Below are 24,261 nucleotides of genomic sequence, written 5' to 3' on the forward strand. Positions count from 1 at the left end.
CCAAATCTTCAGGACACTTTTAAACAATCTCCTATCCCCTCTCAGATATTTCATTCCAGTTTGGTATTATCTTTAAGAATCCTTTTCTAGTGGCTTAAATTTCATTTCCATGATCAGAAATTAGTTACAAGTAATTTAACATTTTACTGATTTATTTGATACTCTGATTGCTGTATCAGTTTTCTTTTCTACCCTGAATGCCTTGTTTTTCATTTTGAATTGAGGGGTAATTCTTTCAAAAGGGATATAGGAGTAGAATAGTTTTTGAATCCTTTTATGACCAAGCATGTCTTTATTTTGCCATCACACTAATTGATCTTTTGGTGTGTTCAGAATTCTGTGTTCAAATCCCCTTTCTCTTGTCTTGCAGCATTTAGCAGATGAGACGTTTATTGGCTGACTGTTTCTTGTTTTGTTGAAAGTTACTTGGTATTTGTAGCATTTTTCATTTAATCTTTAACATAGAAATTTTGCTAGGATATGGATAGAAGTGTTTCTTTTTATTATCCTTTTTAGCATTTTGGGGCCTTTCATTCCCAAGGCTCCAGTTTTTGTCAGCTGGAGGACATTTTCTTCTATTATTTCTTTAATTATTTATTTTTCCCTTTCATCCTCTTGCTTTCTTCTGTAACTTATCAGTTGAACATTATACCCCTGAATCTATTCTGCAAACCTTTTAACTTTGTCTCATAAATTCTTTTTTTTCTTTAGAAACTGGAAAAATCCTTGCTTAGCTCTCCCAGATCATGACTTTTTTTTTCAGCTCTTCTCTATGCAACTCTCAAAGTTTTATTTTTATTTCAGAAATTATGTATCTTGTTTTGTGATTATTTCTTTTTCATAGTAGCCTGCTTTGCACATGCAGTATCTTCTTTTAACATTATTTTCTATATCCGACATTAGTTATTTTCCTCATCAACAAGACGTTTTGTTCATCTTGGGCCTCTCTTTTGTTCATGTTAGTTTTCCTTAAATATCTGGTTATTCTTAGTTCTCTTATTAAGAATAAAGAGTTGCGGGCTTCCCTGGTGGTGCAGTGGTTGAGAGTCAGCCTGCCGATGCAGGGGACACGGATTTGTGCCCCGGTCCGGGAGGATCCCACATGCCGCAGAGCGTCTGGGCCCGTGAGCCATGGCCGCTGAGCCTGCGCGTCCGGAGCCTGTGCTCCGCAACGGCAGAGGCCACAACAGTGAGAGGCCCACGTACCGCAAAAAAAAAAAAAAAAAAAAAAGAATAAAGAGTTGGACTGCTCACCTTTCAGAGCTGCCAGGGTTTGTTAGCAGAGCGGAGCTCACTCTTCCTAGGGTGGGCTGTTCTCTTAAGTGGAAGGAGTGGTCACGGGTGCTGAGGGTACCTGGAGGTTTCCTTTGCATATATACAGGTGAGGTCCCAGGGGGCAAACTTGGGTAGGACACATTGGAGGGTTTTCCCGTTGTTTTAAGCTAAGTATCCACACACCCCCCACCTTTGTTTCCATTTGGGATCTTGAAGTTCCTCTAGGCGTTTTACCGAGTTATTTCTTTCTGGTGCTAGGGCCCCCCCAAAGGCCGATTCCTGTATTTAAGAAGTGAACGCTCTTGCTAGTTCCTATGACTGGCTTGGTTATAGATGCTGAAGACTCTGAGTTAGAGTTTTCCAGGCTCAGTGGGAAAACCAGTTTTCACTTATGCATTAACTTCTCCTGCACCAGCGTAGGGGTGCAGCCTTCTTGACTTTGGTTTCTCCTCTATTCCAATCCTCTGTTTTCTGTCTTCTTGAATTGCACAAAATTTCTGTTTTTACATTGACTACACGTTATTATGTGTCTCAGTTCAGGGAAATCTTTGAGGGAAAAGTAAACACGTGAAATGGTCATGGGATAGAACTCTGTCCTGCAGCCTTTTAAGAGGCTCTTGTGTTTTTTTTGGTTTCTGTTCTCTTTTTTTGCTGCTAAAGATTTGAGCATGATAAGTTCCTCCAAAGAACTGATTCTCTTTTTAATTTTTGAAGCTAATTTGGTTTTAAGATGATTCTTTTCTTTAAAAATTGTATTTTGGTCACTATTGAAATATAATGTTTTTAATATTTCCTGCTTATTTAATGTATATTTTTATTACATCAATTATTTAATATTTTTCTACAGGATATTTAAAAACAGATGGCCTCTAACTGTGTCAAACTAAAGGTGGATAAGGAATAGTAGCTATCCCTCCCCATATACAATTTATTTGTGTTGTCTGCCTCATGTGTACCCTGCAGAATGTTTCAGCACCTTGGAATTCTACAAATAACTTAAACACATCATCTTTGTCTTCAAGGAGCTTATAGACTTCCCCTTTGCACAGTTTCTCTAGAACTTTGAATTTCGACATTATCTCATTTACTTCCATGTAAGAAAATTCCCTGTCATATTAGTCTCTTGTATCCAGTCTGTTTTCTAGTTCCCTCTTTTCAAGTAACTTTTCTTCTGATTATGAAAATAGAGCATAGTGAAGAATTGGCAACAGAGAAGGATGCTTAAGAGCTCAGGCTCTGTGATGCCATCCTGGTGTAAGCTAACTGCTGCATAACCCTGGGCAAGCAACTTAGCACTCTCTGTTCAGTGTCCCTGTCTATGTAAAGGGCATGGTTACCTTGCCTAACTTTAAGGCTATAACAAAGAATAAATGTGTTAACCCATGTCAGGGGCTTAGAATACTATGTGGCATATGGTGGGGGCTCATTAAGTATGTGTAACTTAAAGACTATTTGAAAAGTGAAAAAGTAGAAAGAAGAAAATAAAAATTCACCTGTAATCACTGTTAACATTTTGAATTTCAATTTACATACACACAATTTTAACCAATTTTAGTTATTTCATATATTGTGAGCACTACAGATTATCTCCATTTAAAATATTTTTTTCTTGTCCTCTTTCTTCTACTTTCATTATGACATCTTTTTCCCCATGGTTGTGTCTAGTGCTTGATGATGTGCCTTTCCAGCAGCTTCTTAATTATATCCCTAATCCTCTCAGTCCTTGATTACTTAATAGGTGGACTAAACATGCTTAGGGCACTAGCAAAGCTAGGGCACTGCTGAGAGAGAGAGAGAGAGAGAGAGAGAGAGAGAGAGAGAGATTCTTCTTCAGTCAATGGATATTTTGCAGTTAATATATCCAAAGTGGAACTATCCTAATTTCAATAGACGTAAGTTTTGTTTTAAAATTCATTATTTTTAAAAACTGTGCATTTTATATGGTGGAGAGCATTATAATATTTTCACTCAATTAATTGAATTCTCTCTTTCTCAGATATAACCATCTGCAACATAAGATTATCAATATCATTCCAGGCTTTTGGATTCATTTTATTTCCTTTGACTTGTATATGGATTAGGTCAAGGGCAAAAGGTTAGAGTCATTAAGGACAAATGCTCAGTGTAGAAACTTCCTAATCAGTTTCAACCCTTGTTCTAACATGGAAAGTATCTGTTATCTCTTGTGATTTGCCTCTAGCAAGCACCAAAAGGAGGGATATTATTGAAAGTAGCTACTAGTGAAATGACTAACATCATTGGCATTTAAATTGTGACATTAACCCTGATTAGGATGATTGGTTCATTAGTTTCCATTTGAAAGTCATATTCTATAACTGGAGAAAATGCCAAGATTCCCAAAGAAAGAATAATTGTTAGTTGTTGAAATCTTGCTCTTAAGTTTAGGGTCTGAATATAGTCTTTTTTTTTTTTTTTTTTTTGGCTGGGAAGCTGAAGTGATTGTATGTCAGTAACTAGCTATAGTAAATCAGCTACAAGAAATTGAAGTGGATAAAGGCTAAACTCTTAGTGCTGAAGACTCAGCATAAGATGAGATATTCTATTTGGAAAATAGAATTCATAATTCAATCTCAAGATAAAGTCTGTATATGTGTGTGTGTGTGAGAGAGACAAAGACAGAGACAGAGAGAGCGAGAGAGATGGGACAGAGAAGAGGGGGATATTGAGGCAGAGAACATAGCATGAAATCCTAAGAATTATGTAAAAACTTCACTTCTTTTTTTTTTAATTGAAGTATAGTTGATTTACAATGTTTCAGGCGTACAACAAAGTGATTCAGTTATACATGTATATTCTTTTTCAGATTCTTTTCCATTATAGGTTATTAGAAGATATTGAGTATAGTTCCCTGTGCTATACAGTAGTTCATGGTTGTTTATTTAATATATAGTAGTTTGTATCTGTTAATCCCATACTCCTAATTTATCCCTCCCCACCCTTCCCCTTTGGTAACCATAAGTTTGTTTTCTATGTCTGTGAGTCTATTTCCATTTTGTAAATAAGTTCATTTGTATCATTTTTTAAGATTCCATGTGTAATTGATATTGTATGATATTTGTCTTTCTCTGTCTGACTTACTTAGTATGATAATCTCTAGGTAAAACTTCACTTCTTAAAGAGAGGTGGAAAAAATTCTTTTGCCCCCAGTTCAAGTCAATGTTGAGAATGATATACAACAGGTGGAAGAAAGGGTCATGGATTGCAGACCTTTGCTGATTAGAGTTCAGTCTTCCTCTAGTTTTTGCCTCTGGTCTGCACATACATCCGCTTTGTTTCCTCGTGTGTAGCTCACATTTTAGGAGAACAGAAAAATGAATCCTCATTTTGTTTAATTTGAAGGTGAGAAGTAGGAGGTGAGAGAAAAACAGTTTAGGATCAATCCTTGTTAAATTAATTTTACAATTATGCTTCTTAAAATTAAGGCAACTTGCATTTATATAGCATTTTATAGCTCACAACCAATTTACAAACACACTATAAACTGATTTTATGAAAACGTGAAATATATACCTCCCTCCCTCCCTCCCTTCATGGTACTTTAAACCCCAACTTATACTTCAATTCTTCAACTGAACTTTTATTCACTCATTCAACAAATTTAATTGAGTGGCAGGCATAGTTCAAACTGCTTATGATACATCCATGAACAACAACAAAAAAAGTCCCAGCTCTGTGGAGCTTACATTCTTGTGGGGATAGACAGACCATGAACACTGAACACAGTAAGTAGGCTACATTGTGTGTGAGAAGATGGTGACTGCTATGGAAGAAAGAAAGAGTAGAAGCTGTGTAAGGGAGACAGAAAGTTTTGGAGGAATGGGAAGTTCTAGGGTGGGTCAAGGTGGGTCACTGCATTAAGTAAAGTAGTCAGGGTAAATTTCATTGTGGTGAGATTTGGGCAAAGGTTTAGAGGAGATGAGAGAGTTATTTGGAGGAATTTGGGGGAAGAACATTCCAGGAAGATGAAACAGCTGGAGCCAAGACCTTAAGGTGGAGACATGGAGACCAGTGCAGAGGATCAGAATGAGTGAGGAGAATGACAAGGAGAGAGTATCAGGAGAGGAGGTCGGAGAAGTAAAGGAGGAGAGATTCTGCAGGGCCTGGAAGGCCTGTGGAAGGACCTTGACCTCTAAGGAAAATGGGGAGTCATTATAGGATTAAGCATGGGAGTAGCGTGATCTGATTTACGTTTTAATGGGATTTCTATAGATGCTTTGTTGAGAATAGACTGGAGGGAGGAGGGGACAATGGTAAAAGCAAGGAGATTTATTTAGAGACAGCATTAGTTACCCACTGCTGTGTAACATAGTATCTAAAAACTTATCAGCTAAAATAGCAAACATTATCTTGCACAATGTCTGATGGTCAGGAATCTAAGAGCAACTTAGCTGGTTGGTTCTGACTCTTGAGTTTCTCATAAGGTTGCAGTCAAGTTGTCATCTGGGGCTATAACTGATTTAAGACTTGTCTCTGACTGCAGAATGTACTAAGCTCCCTCACGGGTTCTTGGTGGTCTTCAGTTTCTCATTGACTGTTGGTCAAGGCTTCAGTTCCTTGCCACAGTATGGCAGTTTGCTTTCCCCAGAGAGAGAAATGAGAGAGAGAGAGAGAGAGAGAGAGAGAGAGAGAGAGAGACTGACTTACCAAGATGGAACACTTTTACTATCTGATTCTGGGAGTGCCAAACTATCATTTTTGCTATATGCTGTTGGTCATATAAACGAAGTCTGATACAGCGCGGGAGGGAACTCCACAAGGGTGTGAGTTCTAGGAGGTAAGGATCATTGGGGGCCCATAGTAGAGGCTGCCCACCTCAGAGACAATTGCAGTAATCCAAGTAGAAGATGATGGTGGCTTACACCAGCATGCTTCCAGTGGAATGGTGAGAAGTGGTCAAGTTCTGGATATATTTTGAAGGCAGGATCAATAGGCAGGACTTTTTAATGAAGTGGATGTAAGAAAATGAAGACTTATGGATGACTCTGTTAGCTGCCTTTTAAAAGATAAGTGTCTAGGGTGTCTAGGTGTGTTAATTGACTCAAGGAGATGTGTGTGTGTGTGTGTGTGTGTGTGTGTGTGTGTGTGTGAGATGGTGTGGGGACTGGTGCTTTTAGAAGAAAGCCAATGCAAAGCTGGAGAAGAGGGGTTTGCAGATCTTTGAGTGAAGCCAGGAAGGTTGGGAATCCAAGGCAGGTAAGGGACGTGGTGCAGGACAGACTGTGGACTATGTTTGGGGACTGCTGGGCTTTTTGAGTAATGAATGCTACTTTCTTGGTGTAGTTGGTGGATCTGACAGCTGAATGACAGTTTTCTTTCCATAGTCAGTATTCTTTATGTAGTAAAAATTAAATGGTAGAATATATGTAGTAAATAACATACATACTGTAGGAGTCCTTAGTACAGGGAACCCCTTAAGAGCCCAAATAGAAACAATCAGGGAGTATTTTCTGGAAGATGGGATCTTGCAGCTGGACTTTGATTAGAGTAGAATTTAGATGGGGAGAAGCAGGAAGGGAATTTCAGGCAGGGAAACAGTCTGAGCAAAGGCATGGACGTAGGAATGGGCTTCTTTAGGGTACTGCAAATAAATGGTTTAACTCCTTATGTTAAGTAAGTAGAAAGAAATAAATTTTGAGAAGTATGTAGGGGCCTGATAATGGAGAATCCTAAATATCAGATGGAGGATTTTGGACTTGACATTACAGGTGGTAAAGAATCATAGTACACTCTTGAAAATGATTATCTCTGAAGATGATTCCATAGGGCTTCAATAGGGATTGAAGAGGGGAAAGTTGAAGGATAAAGAGACCAGTTGGAGGCATGAAGAGATAAGACCAAAGCTGTGATCATGGATATGGTGACTGACTCCATATAAGGGATGAAGAGAGAGTATAATAGCCAACACACATGAGGCTTTTATACCGTGTCAATTTCATTTGGGGGCACATCTCAGTTTTACAGGTGAGAAAGCTGATGCCCAGAAAGGTTAATTAACGTGTCCAGGGTTACACAGCTAGTACGTGGTGCAGCCAGGATTTACACCCAGGCAGCCTGGCTCCAGAGTCTATATTTTAAACCAGTACATAAGATTTGGCTCTGGATGACTGGGGACAGATGATGATGAGGTGTGCCCAAGTGAGAAATGATGATTACCTTAGTTTTGGATTGAGTTAAAGGTGACGACAGGACATCTAAGGAGAAGGCAGAACTGGCTCTTAGGGGATACCCATCTATTAGTCATTAAGATAGAGGATCAAGGACGTCCCTAGTGGCGCAGTGGTTAAGAATCTGCCTGCCAATGCAGGGGACATGGGTTCAATCCGTGATCTGGGAAGATCCCACATGCCGCAGAGCAACTAAGCCCGTGCACCACAACTATGGAGGCTTCACTCTAGAGCCCGCGAGCCACAACTTCTGAGCCCGTGTGCCTAGAGCCCGTGCTCCACAACAAGAGAAGCCACATCAATGAAAAGCTCGTGCACTGCAACAGAGTAGCCCCCGCTCGCCGCAACTAGAGAAAGCCTGTGCGCAGCAACGAAGACCCAGCACAGCCAAAAATAAAAATAAAATAAATTAAAAAAAAAAAGATAGAGGATCAATGAAAGCCGTACGAATCAACAATGGAGAGAAAAGAGCAAAGGGCCCAGGAATGATGAGGGTTAGAGGACTAGGATGAGGTAGAGTAGAGGTTAGAAAAGAGTGTTTGGCTACTGAGGAGAACCACTCTTGTACAGGATCTTAGAAGCCAAGCAAGGAAAGATTTTACAGAAGTGAGAAATGGCCAAGAAAATCCAAGGAGATTAAGAACTGAGGGAGGTCTGTTGGATTTTGATCAGAGCTCATTAATAGAATCAGTTCTAAAGAGAAGTAATACTTATGACTATTATTTATTGAAGATCTGTAATGCACCAGGCTCTTCATATGTAAATATCTGAGTTATTCCTTTAGAACAGTACCGTAAGGCTGATATCATGATACAGAGGAAGAAACAAGCTCAAAGAACTAAATTACCTCATCTAAATTCAGTAATTGACAGAGCTGAGATTAAAACTGAGGTTTATTCAACTCCAAAACCATTCTCCCCCTAGATTAAGACAAAAAAAAAAACCCAAAACAACCCTCCCCTCAAAGACTAATGCCCTTCTAGGAATTATTAAAAAAAAAAAAAGAATGATGAGAAATGGATTGAAAGTGATAAGTTGACATGAAAACTTCACTGTCCTGGTTTTTTGTGGTCCCAAGTGAAATGGATTTATGTCTGGATTTGTTGACTACTACTACACATATTTTTAGGAGGTGAAGGCATTATGTACTAAGTTTCACATGCTTCTCCCCAGCAAAGCATTCCCTCTGTTAGAATCTTATTAATGCCCCAGGGCATGCGGTAGAGTGATCTGGAGCTTTTCTTGACTTGTTGGTAATGATCTCAGCTGCATGACTCCTCCACCTCTTTCATTACTTCAGCTGATGACTCATCTCTTAATCTTTCTCCCAACATCAACAAAATGAAGTAGCGGATTAAAGAAACAAACGAAAGAAAAAAAATATTTGTGATCTAACACAGCCTTAGCCTTGCTGTGAATACTCAGGTGCTAATTTAAACTTTCCTCCAAGGAAGAACAGAGATCAAGTTTATAGTTGACGTGTTCTGTGTTCAAGGCAACCCAGAAAATTCCATACCTAAAGCTACTGAAAGGATATTTAAAAAGCTGACCAGAGCAGGATTAGAATTGCCACTCCAAAAGAACAGTGATGAAACTCACCTTCAGAAAGTGTTCCAAACTTTGGTAAAAGCTGTCCTGTGAAACTGTCCTTTCTTTACAAGTCTACAGTTTTGCTCAGTGTACCAGAGAGATTGTTCTGTTTTTACTAAACCAAGCTTTATTCAACGGTGCTCTGGACCGGAGAGATTATAATCTATGAAAAAACAAGAAATCCAAAGTCATTATGCAGTTAAAGGGAAGAGCATAAGAGTCCTTTGGCCATCAAAAATGTGAACAGAAACAGCTAGTAAGGATGTGCTTTCCCAGGATATTTTTCTCCATTGATCATGTAAGGATTCATCAACCATTTCATCATAGGGGAAAAGCTGATGAATCTAGATTTATGAGTGAACGTTCGTGCTGGGAACAGATAAAATCAGCAATCCAGGAGACTCAGCAGGAGGGAGTAGGGACTTGAAGGAAGACTCTAAGAAAAATCTCTCAAGTGAATCAGGGCACTACTTAGTGTAAATCAAGAGTTGGCTTTTATCCTTCACCCTGGCACTTCCTGCTAAACTTTTGGAAATTAGCCAGTGTTGTAATTAAACCCCCCCCCCCGCCCCCGCCTCCCAGCTTTTCTTAGGTAAGAAAGAGAGTAAAATCCCCATCTTTTTCAATGGTGAGGTCACTGCACATAACTTAAAGCCCTTCTTTCCTGTAGGACTGAGCATTTTGGGAAGTATGCATGATGCCTGGGTGCTCATGGGCAACAATTAGGGTTCAGATTCCTCTATTTCTCCCTCTAAGTGAAGGCTGCAGACCGGGCACCCAGGGTGGCTCCTACTAAATGACTGAGAGGGGTGGTGGTGGCACTGCCACACGTGGGCCCATCACCTCTGCCTTCGTGGTCCTCCCAGAGACTTCATTTCTTCCACTTGTAGATTCTTAGGAGTCCACCAAAATTCTGTCTCTAAATCAAGCCCTATCCTCTGTGATTAGTAGTTTCCACAACATGGAAATACTATTTTACTGTTAAATCAAAGTACATAAATTTCTTTTTTTTTACACTGAATTATAGTTGATTTACAATGTTGTGTTAATTTCTACTGTACAACAAAGTGATTCAGTTATATATATATATATATATATATATTCTATTTTATATTCTTTTCCATTATGGTTTATCACAGGATATTGAATATAGTTCCCTGTTCTATACAGTAAGACCTTGTTGTTTATCCATTCTGTATGTACTAGTTTGCATCTGCTAACTCCAAACTCCCAATCCAACCCTCCCCCACCTCCCCTGCCCTTGGCAACCACAAGTTTGTTCTCTATGTCTGTAGTCTGTTTCTGTTTTGTAGATAAGTTCATTTGTGTCATATCTTAGATTCCACATATAAGTGATATCACATGGCATTTGTCTTTCTCTTTCTGACTTACTTCACTTAGTATGATAATCTCTAGGTCCATCCATGTTGCTGCAAATGGCATTATTTCATTCTTTTTTATGGCTGAGTAATATTCTACTGTATATAATACATAAATTTCTTTAGTTGACTCTCCAAAATGAATACAAATGTGCTCCTTTTGTCAGAAAATTCCATTATGTTGCATCACCAATATATTCTTTACTTTAAAAATGTTTCCCCCCACCCCCCCAAAAAAATGTTTCCCACATCTGCCTATTTCAACATTGACCGGCACACTCCTGCCTTTCCTTCAGGTCTTTGTCGAAACTTTGCTTCCTCCTTGATCCTCTGGTTAGGTTAGTCCCCTCTGTCATATAACCTCACTCATGACACTGTTCATTTCTCACACTCATTGCTCTTGTAACAGCGGTCCTTTCTTTTTTTCTTCTTCTTTTTTAGCTGCGTTGGATCTTCACTGCTATGCGTGGGCTTTCTTTAGTTGCGGCAAGCGGGGGCTATTCTTTGTTGCAATGCGTGGACTTCTTATTGCGGTGGCTTCTCTTGTTGCAGAGCTCGGGCTCTAGGCACATGGGCTTCAGTAGTTGCAGCACGAGGGCTCAGTAGTTGCGGCACATGGGCCCTAGAGCGCAGGCTCAGTAGTTGCGGCACACGGGCTTAGCTACTCCGCAGCATGTGGGATCTTCCTGGACCAGTGACCAACCCGTGTCCCCTGCGTTGGTAGGCGGATTCTTAACCACTGCACCACCAGGGAAGTCCCAACAGTGGTGCTTTCTTTCCCCCACTGGACTGCCAGCTACTTGGGCTACGGGGACGTGCCTGTGTCATTTGCCATTGCATCCTCCACAAATAGCATGGTGTCTGGCATCTACTGGGCTCTCAATCGAAATAGCTAAATGAACAACTTCAGTCTCCCTTTGATTAATGATTCTCTTCGGCACTTCTGCATTATAACTCTGCCCGCAAACTTTATGGGGTATGGAACTGTGCTGTGACGGTAGTACCTGTCACTGTATAACAATGTGCAGTTTACAGACCCCTTTCATTCACTAGTTTATGCCATTCTTACAGTTGCATTGTGAGGTGAGTAGGGTGGGCATTGCTGTCTTTTTTTTTTAAACTTTTTATTTCATATTGGAGTACAGCTGATTAACAATGTTGTGTTGGTTTCAGGTGTACAGCAGAGTGATTCAGTCATACGTATACATGTATCTATTCTTTTTCAAATTCTTTCCCCATTTAGGTTATTACAGAATATTGAGCAGAGTTCCCTGTGCTGTACAGTAGGTCCTTGTTGGCTATCCATTCACACCAGTCAGAACGGCCATCATCAAAAAATCCACAAACAATAAATGCTGGAGAGGGTGTGGAGAGAAGGGAACCCTCTTGCACTGTTGGTGGGAATGTAAATTGGTGCAGCCACTATGGAGAACAGTCTGGAGGTTCCTTAAGAAACTACAAATAGTGTTGTCCTTATTTAAGGCGCGAAGAAACCGAACCTCAGGCAGTTTTCCTCCCCTGTAAGTGGTGAACAAAGACTCACTTCCAGGGCCTGTGCTGTTCCATGTCACCAGACTACCTAATGGTTAGAAAGGCCTTCTACCAGGGTTTTCCTGTTTACTTCCAGAAACTTGATTTTACCTTTTAATCCAATTAATTTACAGTTGGGTCATTTTCTCTTTCTTCCCAATCAGTTCCACCAAGCCCCTGGCACAAAGTTCAAACCAGGGGCCTGGAAACCGTCTGAAACTCCGCTCTGCTCAGGGTGGATTTCCCGCCCCGCCCCCAAACATATGTTACCAGTGTCAGTGTCATTTTCTGACCCTACACCAATGTGTGGCACCATGCCTCCACATAAAGGGCCCTCAGCACAGCCTTTGCTGGGAGTTCATGCCAGTTTTCTATCACAAAGTGAACGGGGAGACCATCTACTATCAGAAGGCCCTGTAGAAATATCAACAAAAAGGGACGTCTGTGACTGAATGACCGTCAGAAGGCTCTTGGTGGCTGAATTTCCACTGATCAGTATACACGTTGCCTTTGCAATCCTGTTACTTGTCTGTGTCATGTTACTATGCGTGGACATAGGTGTTACTGAAATACAATGTCTCATGGTTACTTTTTGGTTTCATTTCAATGAACAAGGCTGGGGAGCTGCTGAGGACTGTCATGGTTTGTGAGTATTTAAGTTATTATCGCATCCTCCTTAAGAAATCACTTTGATAGTCAATTGCTGCTTTACCTGAGCTTGGCTTGGTTAGGACTGACAAATGACTCCAACCCCTTTTGCCTCTACTGAAGGTTCTCCAGGTGCCCTCCTCACTCCCCATGATGATTTTTTACAACCTGTAGCTTGTATGTCCTTTAAATATAGTAGGATCCCGTGGCAACACAGGATTCATATACAAAGTTCGTCTCTTTCCTGTTGCTTCGTATTCCTATTATGCAGCATATCTGCAATACGTCTTGTTTGCAAAGTAGCTTCTATTGCCTTTTGAAATTAAGGGACTTGGATTGGTCTATAATTTGCTAGCAATTATAGTACAAATTAAACTGGATAAAATAGTTTTAATAACCATTAACATGTTGATTACATTTAATGTATCGTACACATTTATACATTAGAACTCAGAGAGTTAAATGAAACCTGTTCCCTCTCAGTTTTTCATTTGAATATTCACTAATGAAGAATAATCAAAGAAAATGATTTGGCTCCTGAAATGATTGGATATGAAAAGCCAAGTGTGAAGGGAACCAACTTACACTACTTCTGTACTACCTTTGAAAGACCATTATTACTTCTCATGGGCAGTAGAGAAATAAATCAGTGGCTTTATCAATGCAATGGGGCAGTCACTTTAGTCTTAATCTTCCCTCTCTTCCATTCTGGGGAAGTACAAATCAACCAAATAATGTGTATTTTTTAGCGGATATCAAAGGAATACTTCTTTGATAATGAACCTCGTGTTTTTCTTGCTTTCACAGTAATAAACGACTGGTGGCCTTAGTGCCCATGCCCAGTGACCCTCCATTTAATACCCGAAGAGCCTACACCAGTGAGGATGAAGCCTGGAAGTCGTATTTGGAGAACCCCCTGACGGCGGCCACCAAGGCCATGATGAGCATCAACGGTGATGAGGACAGCGCTGCCGCCCTTGGCCTGCTGTATGACTACTACAAGGTAGAACCTGAAGCCCCGCCTCCCTCCACTTTCTGCCTCCAGGACCTCCCTGCTCTAGGGGGCAGAGGGGACAGATTCTTCATCCCAGGCCAGAGAATGAATGGTGTTGCCACACTCGCTCTGGAATTCAGCCTCTTCCTGTTCTCATTACGTCTCTGCTTTCCCATCTATAAAGCACGACTTTACCAGCCCCCCCAGGGAGTTTCCATTTTAGGATAATTATTTCTGTGCCCTCTGTTTACAAGCATACATATTGTCTACGTTTAAGTTCTACTTCATATCCTATTGCAAATCCTTCTTTGCTGCCATTTTTACTTTATGATTTTTGGTGAATAAAGAATATTACATTGTGTGGCTGTACCATAATTTAGTCATTGCTCAGTTTTACGGCATTTAGGTTGCTTTTATCTTTTCTTATTTTATTTTATTTTTTAATTAAGTAATGAGAACCTTTAAAAAATTTTTTTTTAATTTAATTTTTTTGGCTGTGCCACACAGCTTGCAGGATCTTAGTTCCCTGACCAGGGATTGAACCGGGCCCATGGCAGTGAAAGCAGAAGTGAAAACACCAAGTCCTAACCACTGGACCACCAGGGAACTCCCTAGGTTGCTTTTAGATTTTCCATTTTATAAGAAACATCAGGGTTTCTAGATTTTTCAGTTTTGTAAGGAATATGCCAATGAATACTTTAGTGGTAGGCTTTTGTAGCAATTCCAAAATCTAACTGTCTCCATTTGTTTCAATGAGTACTCAATATTTATTTTGAAAAACCCTTAAAACAAAGTGAATGTAATTCGCTTGCATTACAAAAATACCTGCCATAGTTACTTTCAAAATAGGAGTATTTCAGGAAATCGAACAACAAACAATGGTTGGCCTCAACTATAAAGGACTATATCTGGTATGACCTGCTCCCTTAGAACCAATGAAGTGTAAAAAATCAACAGGTATTTACTGAATGAGGATATTTATTGCCTGACTTGATTGTAAACACTGTGGGCTTATGCTGGTATTGGCACAAAGGTGAGAATGGCCGTGTTTATTTTGCTGGTTGGGCACAGTGAACTCTATTTTTAGAATAAGAACTAAATCCCCCTCTTCCCCTCTCCCTCCATCATGAGAAAATCACCCAAGAGGAATCATTTTTCTTTTGGTAAGCACCAGTCTCAGCTTCCTGTTTCCTTCCTGCTTCCCAGTTCCTGTTTCCTCCCAGTGGTCTCACTTCTGCAAGTTGTGTTGTCCCCTGGGTCTCTCCTAAACCAGGGTTTTTGTGCTTTACAACGATCTCCCACCACCATTGACTCTGGCACGGCCCCCGGGCCTATTTCTTTCACCAAAGTTCTCTAAAATTACTCATTCCTTTTCTAGCTTCTTCCCATTTTCTCTATTAAAACACTCAGGAGGGCTCCCTCCATGGGCAGAAGAGTGAAAGCCAAGCCAAGTTGTGCTTATTTAAGATGAAACACAAGGTATGAGTAACTGATAGGCTGGCCCATCCAGGCTACTTTAAATGAGGATATTATTAACTCAAATAAATGCATTTTTTTTGGTTGGAAAGTCCTGGAGAAATATAGGAAAGGCATTCCACTGGTACCCTTGCCAGTCTAGGCTGATTTTTTTCCCCTTTACCAACGGAGCTGGAGTTGGCTGATTTCGACAGCTCTCCTGTGAAGCTGTACAACTCCCAACACGGCTCCTGACATAGCAAGAACGGCCTTTAACTTGGGGAACTGGGGTCCAGATGAAAGGATATTTTAGGGTCTAACCTCCATTTCATGTAAGCAGGGCAGTTTCCTACAATGAACAGGAATCGCCTGAAAAAAAATGAGCCTAAAAACAAAGATGGTTTCTTGGCAGGCTTTCCTTTCTTCTTTTCTTTGTTTGTGGTTGTTTTATATATTTTCATCCTTTTTGACTAAGCTTATTTGAAAAACACAAGGATGAATTCTAAACGTTTTGGAGTCAAAATTTTCAGAATGTATTGAGGATGGTATAGAAACGGAACTTATCATGTTAGACTGCTTCCTGTTATAGGCTATTTCTTGAGGGTTCAGCGTTATTGGACTTTTGTGTTAATATGTAATTTTCAGAAATGGTCTCATCCCTAGAAAGGAATCACAAAGCAATTTTCCTTTATTATAAAAAATAGTTAAAACTTGACACCTTTTAAAAAAATATCTTTATTGGAGTATAATTGCTTTACAATGTTGTGTTAGTTTCTGCTGTACAACAAAGTGAAGCAGCTATATGTATACATATATCCCCATATCCCCTCCCTCCCACCCTCCCTATCCCACCCCTCAAGGTCATCACAAAGCATCGAGCTGATCTCCCTGTGCTCTGCAGCAGCTTCCCACTAGCCATCCATTTTACATTTGGTAGCGTATATATGTCCATGCCACTCTCTCACTTCGTCCCCTCTCCTCCTTCCCCTGCTGTGAAAAATTGATACCTTTATCAATCTTTAAAATTTAGTAACATATTAAAGTGACCCTGATTTAATCACTTGGGTCATTACAACATTTTTTGGTAACTTTTATAACTATGTTAAACAAATACATTAGTTAATGCTTTTATAAGACTTTGAAGAAATACATTAAGATACACTTTGAAAAAATATATTTTTCTTATTCTTTAAAAGTAGATTTTACTCCTGTGAAATGGATATAATTTCAGGTATCTGTATTAGATGGCAATTCTTTTGTATTAATGAAAAAGAGAAACACACCTTGAAACAAAAATCATTAGTAACTTAGGAAAGCAACGTATTTTATTTCCCACAGGTTCAGAGGATAAAGTATTAGTAAATATGGTACCTGGATTACCTCTCCTCTTGCACATTTTTAATATTTAAAGGAAAGTTGAAATACTGCTTTCTGTAAATATTTTGAAATGCAGAGTAGAGAGTTTACATAAAACTCAATTTGAGGATGTGGAGAAAAAGGAACTCTTGTATACTGTTGACGGGAATGCAAATTGGTGCATCCACTATGGAAGACAGTATGGCAGTTTCTCAAAAAACTAAAAATAGAACCACCAAATGACCCAGAGGTTCCACTCCTGGATATATATCTGGAAAAAATGAAAACACTAATTTGAAAAGATACATCCACCCCAGTGTACATAGCAGCACTATTTACAATAGCCAAGATATGGAAGCAACCCAAGTGTCCATCAGCTGACAAATGGATAAAGATGAGGTATATAAATACAATAGAGTACTACTCAGCCATAAAAAAGAATGAAATTTTGTTACCTGCAACATCATGGATGGACTTGGAGGGTATTATGCTAAATGAAATGTCAGAGAAAGACAAACACTGTATGATATCACTTATATGTGCAATCTAAAAAATGAAAACAAACTAGTCAATATAACAAAACAGAAACAGACTTAAATATGTAGAGAACAGGGCTCCCCTGGTGGCGCAGCGGTTGAGAGTCCGCCTGCTGATGCAGGGGACATGGGTTCGTGCCCCGGTCCGGGAAGATCCCACATGCTGCGGAGCGGCTGGGCCCGTGAGCCATGGCCGCTGGGCCTGCGTGTCTGGAGCCTGTGCTCCGCAACGGGAGAGGCCACAACAGTGAGAAGCCCGCGTACCGCAAAAAAAAAAAAAAAAAAAATTATGTAGAGAACAAACTAGTGGTTACCAGTGGGGAGAGGGGAGAGGGGAGGGGGGAGAGGGGAGAGGGGAGAGGGGAGGGGGGAGAGGGGAGAGGGGAGGGGGGAGGGGGGAGGGGGGAGAGGGGAGGGGGGAGGGGGGAGGGGAGGGGGGAGGGGGGAGGGGCAAGATAGGGGGAGGGGATTAAGAGGTACAAGCTGCTAGGTATAAAATAAATAAGTTACAAGGATATATTGTACAATGCAGGGAATATAGCCAATATTTTATAATAACTATAAATGGAATATAACCTTTTAAAATTGGGAATCTCTATGTTGGACACCTGAAATTTATATAACATTGTACATCAACCATACCTCAATTTATTTATTTATTCATTTATTTATTTTTTGGCTGCGTTGGGTCTTCGTTGCTGCGCAAAGTCTTTCTCTAGTTGCGGTTAGCTGGGGCTACTCTTCGTTGCAGTGTGCGGGCTTCTCATTGCTGTGGCTTCTCTTGTTGTGGAGCACGGTCTCTAGGCGCATGGGCTTCAGTAGTTGTGGCACGCGGGCTCAGCAGTTGTGTTTCACGGGCTCTAGAGCGCAGGCTCAGTAGTTGTGGTGCACGGGCTTAGTTGCTCTGAGGCATGCAGGATCTTCCTGGACCAGGGCTTGAACTCATGTCCCCTGCACTGGCAGATGGATTCCTAACCACTGCACCACCAGGGAAGTCCTGGTTTTTATGTATTTTAATGACTTAAATTCACATTATCTAGATGAATGAGTGAATAAGTGATTTAATAAATATTCATAAGCTGTTGAAATATTCATAAGCTGTTGAAATCGGCTTTTTATTTTGGGCTTATACATATACATTATAGAAAATGCAGGGAAGCTTAAAGAAGAAAGTGAAATTTCCTGTAATTTTTCTATCATATTATTTGGCATCATTTTCTCCATTGCTGAAGGATTTTGAACATAAGCCTGGTAGATTGGAGAAATGATTTATACATATTACAGCAACAGCAGCAGCAGCAGGGAGGTGGGTTATGAGCAGAGAATCCAGTGAACAGTTCGTTGCAATAGTCCAGATAAAAAATGATGAAGCCCTAAAGTAAGACATGATGGTAGCTGTTCCCTGCGTCAGCATTTGTGAGGTTCTCCCTAAATCAGCCACTCTGTTTAGTCAGCCATACTGCATAGAGACAAAGCAGTATGTTCAAGAAATCACTGAGTATTTGTTTGAATAAAAGCTGGCAACTGGGGCTTCCCTGGTGGCGCAGTGGTTGAGAGTCCACCTGCCGATGCAGGGGACATGGGTTCGTGCCCTGGTCCGGGAAGATCTCACATGCCGCGGAACAGCTGGGCCCGTGAGCCATGGCCGCTGAGCCTGCGCGTCCGGAGCCTGTGCTCCGCAACGGGAGAGGCCACAGCAGTGAGAGGCCCACATACCACACACACAAAAAAAGCTGGCAACTGACTGTGTGTGTGTGTTTGTGTGTGTGTGTGTGTGTGTGTGTGTGTGTGTGTGAGACTTGGCGGGAGAACCCTATAATTAGGATCATAAAATCTAAGCTGATTCTCAGATTAACGAAGGCGGAGTACAGAAGAAGGGCTTTGGGGAAAAGGATAATTGTATGTTGAGTTTGATGCGCTTGTAGGATGTCTAGGTAGGGATGTCTGATAGACAGTATTGTGGGTCTAGACTTGAGAAAGGGGCCTGAGTTCAGAGGTCCCAGTTTCTCTAAGAAGGACAGTCTTTGGGAAGCCAAAGGTAAAAATGGTTCACGGTGGCCCAGATGGGAGCAAACCCAAAGGTTTCCCTTTGTCACATTGTGACGAATACTATAGACGGAGCAAGGGGCTCAGAGCTGGCATCAGTGCATCTTAGCAACACTAATGTTCCCTTCCAGGAGTCTTTGGGAGTTACTAATACGTTTTAGTGTTTGGAATCCCTATTTCTTCTATTTCTTTGATTCTGCTTTTTGCAGGCCATTTTGATTGATTCAGTCATTCTTTCAACAAGAATTTAGTGAGGGCCTGCTACATTCCAGGCACTTGGGACATAACCATGCACAAGGTGGACACTCATGGAGACTGTAGTCTAATCTTGGATATGGACATTTAGATGGTTCTCGAAGTAAGCTCACAAGTTAGCTTAGAGAAGGCATGGGTAGGGTGGGGCAGGGGACTGGGGTATGTTGCAGGCAGAGAGGACTGTGTGATGGCTCTGCTGCAAGAAGGAGCATTGCATGGTCAGAGATGCAGTGTGGCTGTACACACAGCAGTGATGGGGGTGGCCCAAGTTGAGGCAGAAGAGTTTTTGGAGGCCATGTTCCTGAGAATAACGGGAAGCATTGAAGAGTTTTAAGTAAGAGCGTAGTGGGGTCAGACTTAAAGATCACTCTGGATCTTCTTAATGGATCCCAAATGGATTGCAAGGGTTAAGTGAAGGAGAGGAGAGACCAGTTAGGCTGATGCCGTAGCTCAGGTACGAGATGTCGGGGGCTGAACCAGGAGGCAGGCATCCACAGGGAAGTTGATGGATTTGAGTCACATGGGATTTAGTGTAATGTCTTCAAGCTTCATCCATATTATAGCATGTATCAAAATTTCATCTTTAAGGCTGAATAATATCCCATTGTATGTATATATCACATTTTGTTTATCCATTCATCTGTAGATGGATGGACATTTGGGTCATTTCCACTTTTTGGCTATTGTGAATAATGCTGCTATGAACATGGGTGTGCTGGGTATTAAAATTTTATGTTGGGCTTCCCTGGTGGCGCAGTGGTTGAGAGTCTGCCTGCCAATGCAGGGGACGCGGGTTCGTGCCCTGGTCCGGGAAGATCCCACATGCTGCGGAGCGGCTGGGCCTGTGAGCCATGGCCGCTGAGCCTGAGCGTCTGGAGCCTGTGCTCTGCAGCGGGAGAGGTCACAACAGTGAGAGGCCCATGTACCGAAAAGAAAAAAAAAAAAATTTTATGTTTATCTGTCATTTTCAGTAGATGATAGGAGCTATGTTTTATTCATTTCATTTCTTTCTAGCACTTAGTAATGCCTGCTACATTGTAGACCCTCATCATTGACATGTGAGTGAAGGACAATTGATTTACTTTATTTTTATTTAACAAATGCTTATAAATTCCCAGACACTCCAAGTGGCTTTAAAAAAATTAACTCATTTAATTTTACTAAACACCCTGTGAGGTATAGGACTACCATTATGCCTGTTTTACAGCTGAGGAAACTGAGGCAGAATTAGTAAGTGGTAGAGCTGAGATTTGAACCCAAACAGTCAGGTCTAGGCCTGGACTCTTAGCCACCCTGCTATGTTGCCTCCCTTGCCCAGCTAGCTGGGCTTGCATACATATTCAGGTGGGTGGAAACTGTCCATGAGGATTGCTAGTCCAGAATCCAGAAGAGAGATGCTTCTCATAAACGCTCTCTTATGTCAAAATAGTGAAGGCTGTGTTTTGAGTACAAAGGTGTTTGGCTAGAAGAAAGATCTGCAGATTTAGGAAAAAACAAAATCAAAAACAAAAACAAAAAAACCCAAAACATCCAACCAGCCAAACAAATCTAAACCCACTATTTGTGTGTTTGAGAACTATGGTAGAGATAGATAAATGATCCTTAATGCGGTAGGGCAGTCAGATGATGTTCAGAAACACAGCTGGTAGGGGTATCCCTTCTCTCAAGTAGCACTTTTTTTTTTTTTTTTTTTTTTTTTGTGGTACGCACGCCTCTCACTGTTGTGGCCTCTCCTGTCGCGGAGCACAGGCTCCGCGACGTGCAGGCTCAGTGGCCATGGCTCATGGGCCCAGCCGCTCCGTGGCACGTGGGATCTTCCCGGACCGGGGCACGAACCCGTGTCCCCTGCATCGGCAGGCGGACTTTCAACCACTGTGCCACCAGGGAAGCCCTCAAGTAGCACTTTTTCAATAATCTTTCAGGTAATATGTTGGCATTGTGGTTGTGAAGTCAATAATAAAAGTGCATTAGAAGAAGAAGGGTGGAAGCCAGTTGGAGAGCTAGGGAGGGTAGGTAAAGGCTGGCCCAGGTATTAGATGTTGCTCCCTCACTGGACAGTGCAGCCCCCTACCCAGTTTGCCCCCCTGCATGTCAGCACCTGGAGTCTCTCATCAGAGTGGAGGGTCAGTCCCTGTTCCTTAACGGGATACCTGTTGTAGCTCCAAGATGTTTTCTGTCTGCTGCAGAGCACAGATCCTCTTACCCTTTCCTCTCATCCACTCCCAACGAAGGTGGGAAGGGCTCAGAAGGTGCTTAGGTCCAGCGAGAGAGAGTTGCCAGTGTCAGCAGAATCAGGATTGCTGTGGCCCTACATTGATCATCACCTTTTGTGTCTGGTCTACTGTCATTGCCAATCAGCCTACTTACCTTTAACCATCTCCTGGCCATTGCAAATTTGCCACCATTCTCTGGAGAATGTTCCATTTCCTTTTCTTTGCTTATGCTGGTGTCAAGCTCTGCACAAGGTCACAGTTGCATCTATATAAGTCTGACTGATGGTTGGTGATGTTTTCAGGTTCCTCGAGACAAGAGGCTGCTGTCTGTAAGCAAAGCAAGTGACAGCCAAGAAGACCAGGATAAAAGGTATGATAATATGTACAGGAATATGCCTGACTCCCCAAATAACTCTTTTTCTATGTTTTTTGAAAACAATAGTATTAAACTATAACTTTTGTTCTTGAGAGGATATGGGAGTCAAGAAGCTTAATATCTGCTACCTGTTTTTGGAGTCTGGATCAAAACTGGATCTCTCAGGCGGGAGAGAAAATTGTATTTTTTGGTTTTGCAATTCTGCAAAGGGCCATCAGTATCTTCCGAGGAGGCTGCAAATCCCAAGAATTAGAGGTGATATACAGGCAAGATAGCCTACTGCTGGCGTGAACTTTTCTGTCCGTCCAATGGCTGTATGACTGCGATGAGGCCCTTGAGGGAGTGAGACATTTGAGGATCGTCTTTGATAAGGAGGAGAGAAAGGAGGCCAGGCTGATCTCAGTCCAGGGAGGAGCTGGTAGGGAGCCATGGGTGGCAGAGGACACTGTTGGGGTTCAGGGGCAGGAAAGATGTTAGGAGACCATAGGTCATACTCCTTTCCTTCAATCCTGAATTAAGAACCAGTTGAAAAACAAGAAACAGACAGATTGAAATTAAAAAGGAAAAAAAATCAATCTTATTTCTGATGAAGCAAATTAAAGAAGTGATTTTGAACCAGCAATTTGTAACATTTCAGTCCTGACTTAGATATGGCTATTCATCCAGTCCCAAGCAGGACTTCAGGCCTCCCTGGAGGGACAGGCCACTGATGGCATGGCCACGGTGCCTGGAGTGTCCCCTTTCTTTGGCCAAGATGATCCAGACGTAAAGAGGGAACCACAAGGGTCTGAACCACCTTACTCAGCTACTTCTCCCAAACTCACCAATCAAATACATCTCTTCCCCTGCAGAGGGACGGAGAAGCCACAGTGCTTTTCTGTTGGGGGTTTTTCCACTTGGAAACATGAAGCCAGGAGAAACGAAGTCTCCTGCTAAAACACATGTCAGAATCTTTCCTGGCCTTGATAGGAGCTGCTTGTGACACTGTGATCTTGTCATACGACTAGCAGTGGGGGCCACCCCGCCAATCAGTGGCCCTGTGCTGTGTATCACCTCTAAGGCACATCCCCAGCAGAAGATCAAGGCTGTCTGCATCTGATTTGTGGTTCCACAGGGATCTTCTGATGCTCTATGCTGCTTTGGGGCCCTGGGCACTAGTGAGTAGCAGTGATGACAGGGAGAAAGAGGCTGATGCTCTTCAGGTCCTATAACTTTTCTTCCATTCAGCCAGCATTTATTAGGCTAAGCAAGTGCTGTCTCCTAAGTCCTATACCAGTAATCACAGAAAAGTTGGGGGAGGCGCGGGGGGTGGAGGTGGGGAGGGGAACGAATCTAAGATGTGTGCTCTGTATGTATCATAATAGACAAAAGAGCCCATGTTTTGGTAAAGTATCTTTCAGAACAACATTAAAGACTGACAGCCACTCATTGTATTTTAAAGGCCATTTTTGAGATATCAATGGAGTGCCTTAAAAAAAAAACTGGCAGTGAGGTATAGACAAACCACCTTGTATGGACTGATTATGACTTAGTAGACTTCCGGTTGAACGTAATTTGGAAGGATATCATTTGGTCTGCAATGTACTCATGAATTAAGGTGCCATGTGCTGACATGATATCATTACAAATGTTCGTGTATAGAAGTCGCCACTTTGAAAAGTAATCTCAATGTCATGACCCCAATTTTTTAAAAAGTATATTTCAATGAACCATTCTTAGCCTTGCATTTTTTTCTCACATTATAATGTTTGGTTCAATTTTAAATTCTATTGCAGGTGAGTCAGTATATCTCACAATAATTCTTACTTTGTTCTGATCACCCATTTTTTGGATGACTTCCAGAGTTCTCCGACATCAGCTTTTAAAGTCGGTGCTATTCTATAGAGGCACAGTTACACATTATAGGATGGTGCCGAGTCTGTTGTTCCCTCGTCTCATGGTAGTGACGATTCAACTAGATTTGCACAACTCTATTAGTTTGTTTATAAGCACACCAAAAATATTTTGACGTGTGTTTCTTGTTTAGAATCCAAGTGTTTTGCATGAAGTGAAGACTTAAGAAATTTGGACTGAAGTGGACTCTAACTGTAGAGGAGTTGATTGATTTTGAATATTTTGGCAAAGCCAGTAAGACCGTGCTTGTGCAAAGCCCAGAATTGCCAAAAGTGGATAATTGCTTTGGTAGCTAATGAACGTAGACCAACCGTCCTACACCCAACTAGCAGGACATTACCCACAAGTATTAGTAATTACTCCTCCACAGAAGGGTCCTGGATAAAATGAGTTTGAGAAATTCTGGGTTACAATTAAACAAGTGGAGGAACCCTTGGGGGCCTTTACTGTGTTCATGACTGTGACCCACCAGGGTGGTCTTGTTTAGGCAATTTTTTTTTTAAATACTGATTTTATCATGGTCTCCTTTC

At 41.4% G+C, this 24,261-nt stretch overlaps 1 protein-coding gene across 1 annotated transcript in view; it reads left to right on the forward strand.

Annotated features, from left to right (window-relative positions):
- GRHL2 (grainyhead like transcription factor 2) overlaps nt 1-24,261 on the forward strand; it is a 164,688-nt gene that overhangs the window by 37,122 nt on the left and 103,305 nt on the right. The window contains exons 2-3 of the mRNA XM_081259033.1: nt 13,415-13,610; nt 21,765-21,832. Of these exons, the coding sequence (XP_081115159.1) occupies nt 13,415-13,610; nt 21,765-21,832 (264 nt within the window). The remainder of the gene's footprint in view (nt 1-13,414; nt 13,611-21,764; nt 21,833-24,261) is intronic.

The sequence above is a fragment of the Mesoplodon bidens genome, assembly GCF_964165515.1.
Source record: "Mesoplodon bidens genome assembly, chromosome: 16".
In the NCBI taxonomy this organism is placed as follows: Eukaryota; Metazoa; Chordata; class Mammalia; order Artiodactyla; family Ziphiidae; genus Mesoplodon; species Mesoplodon bidens.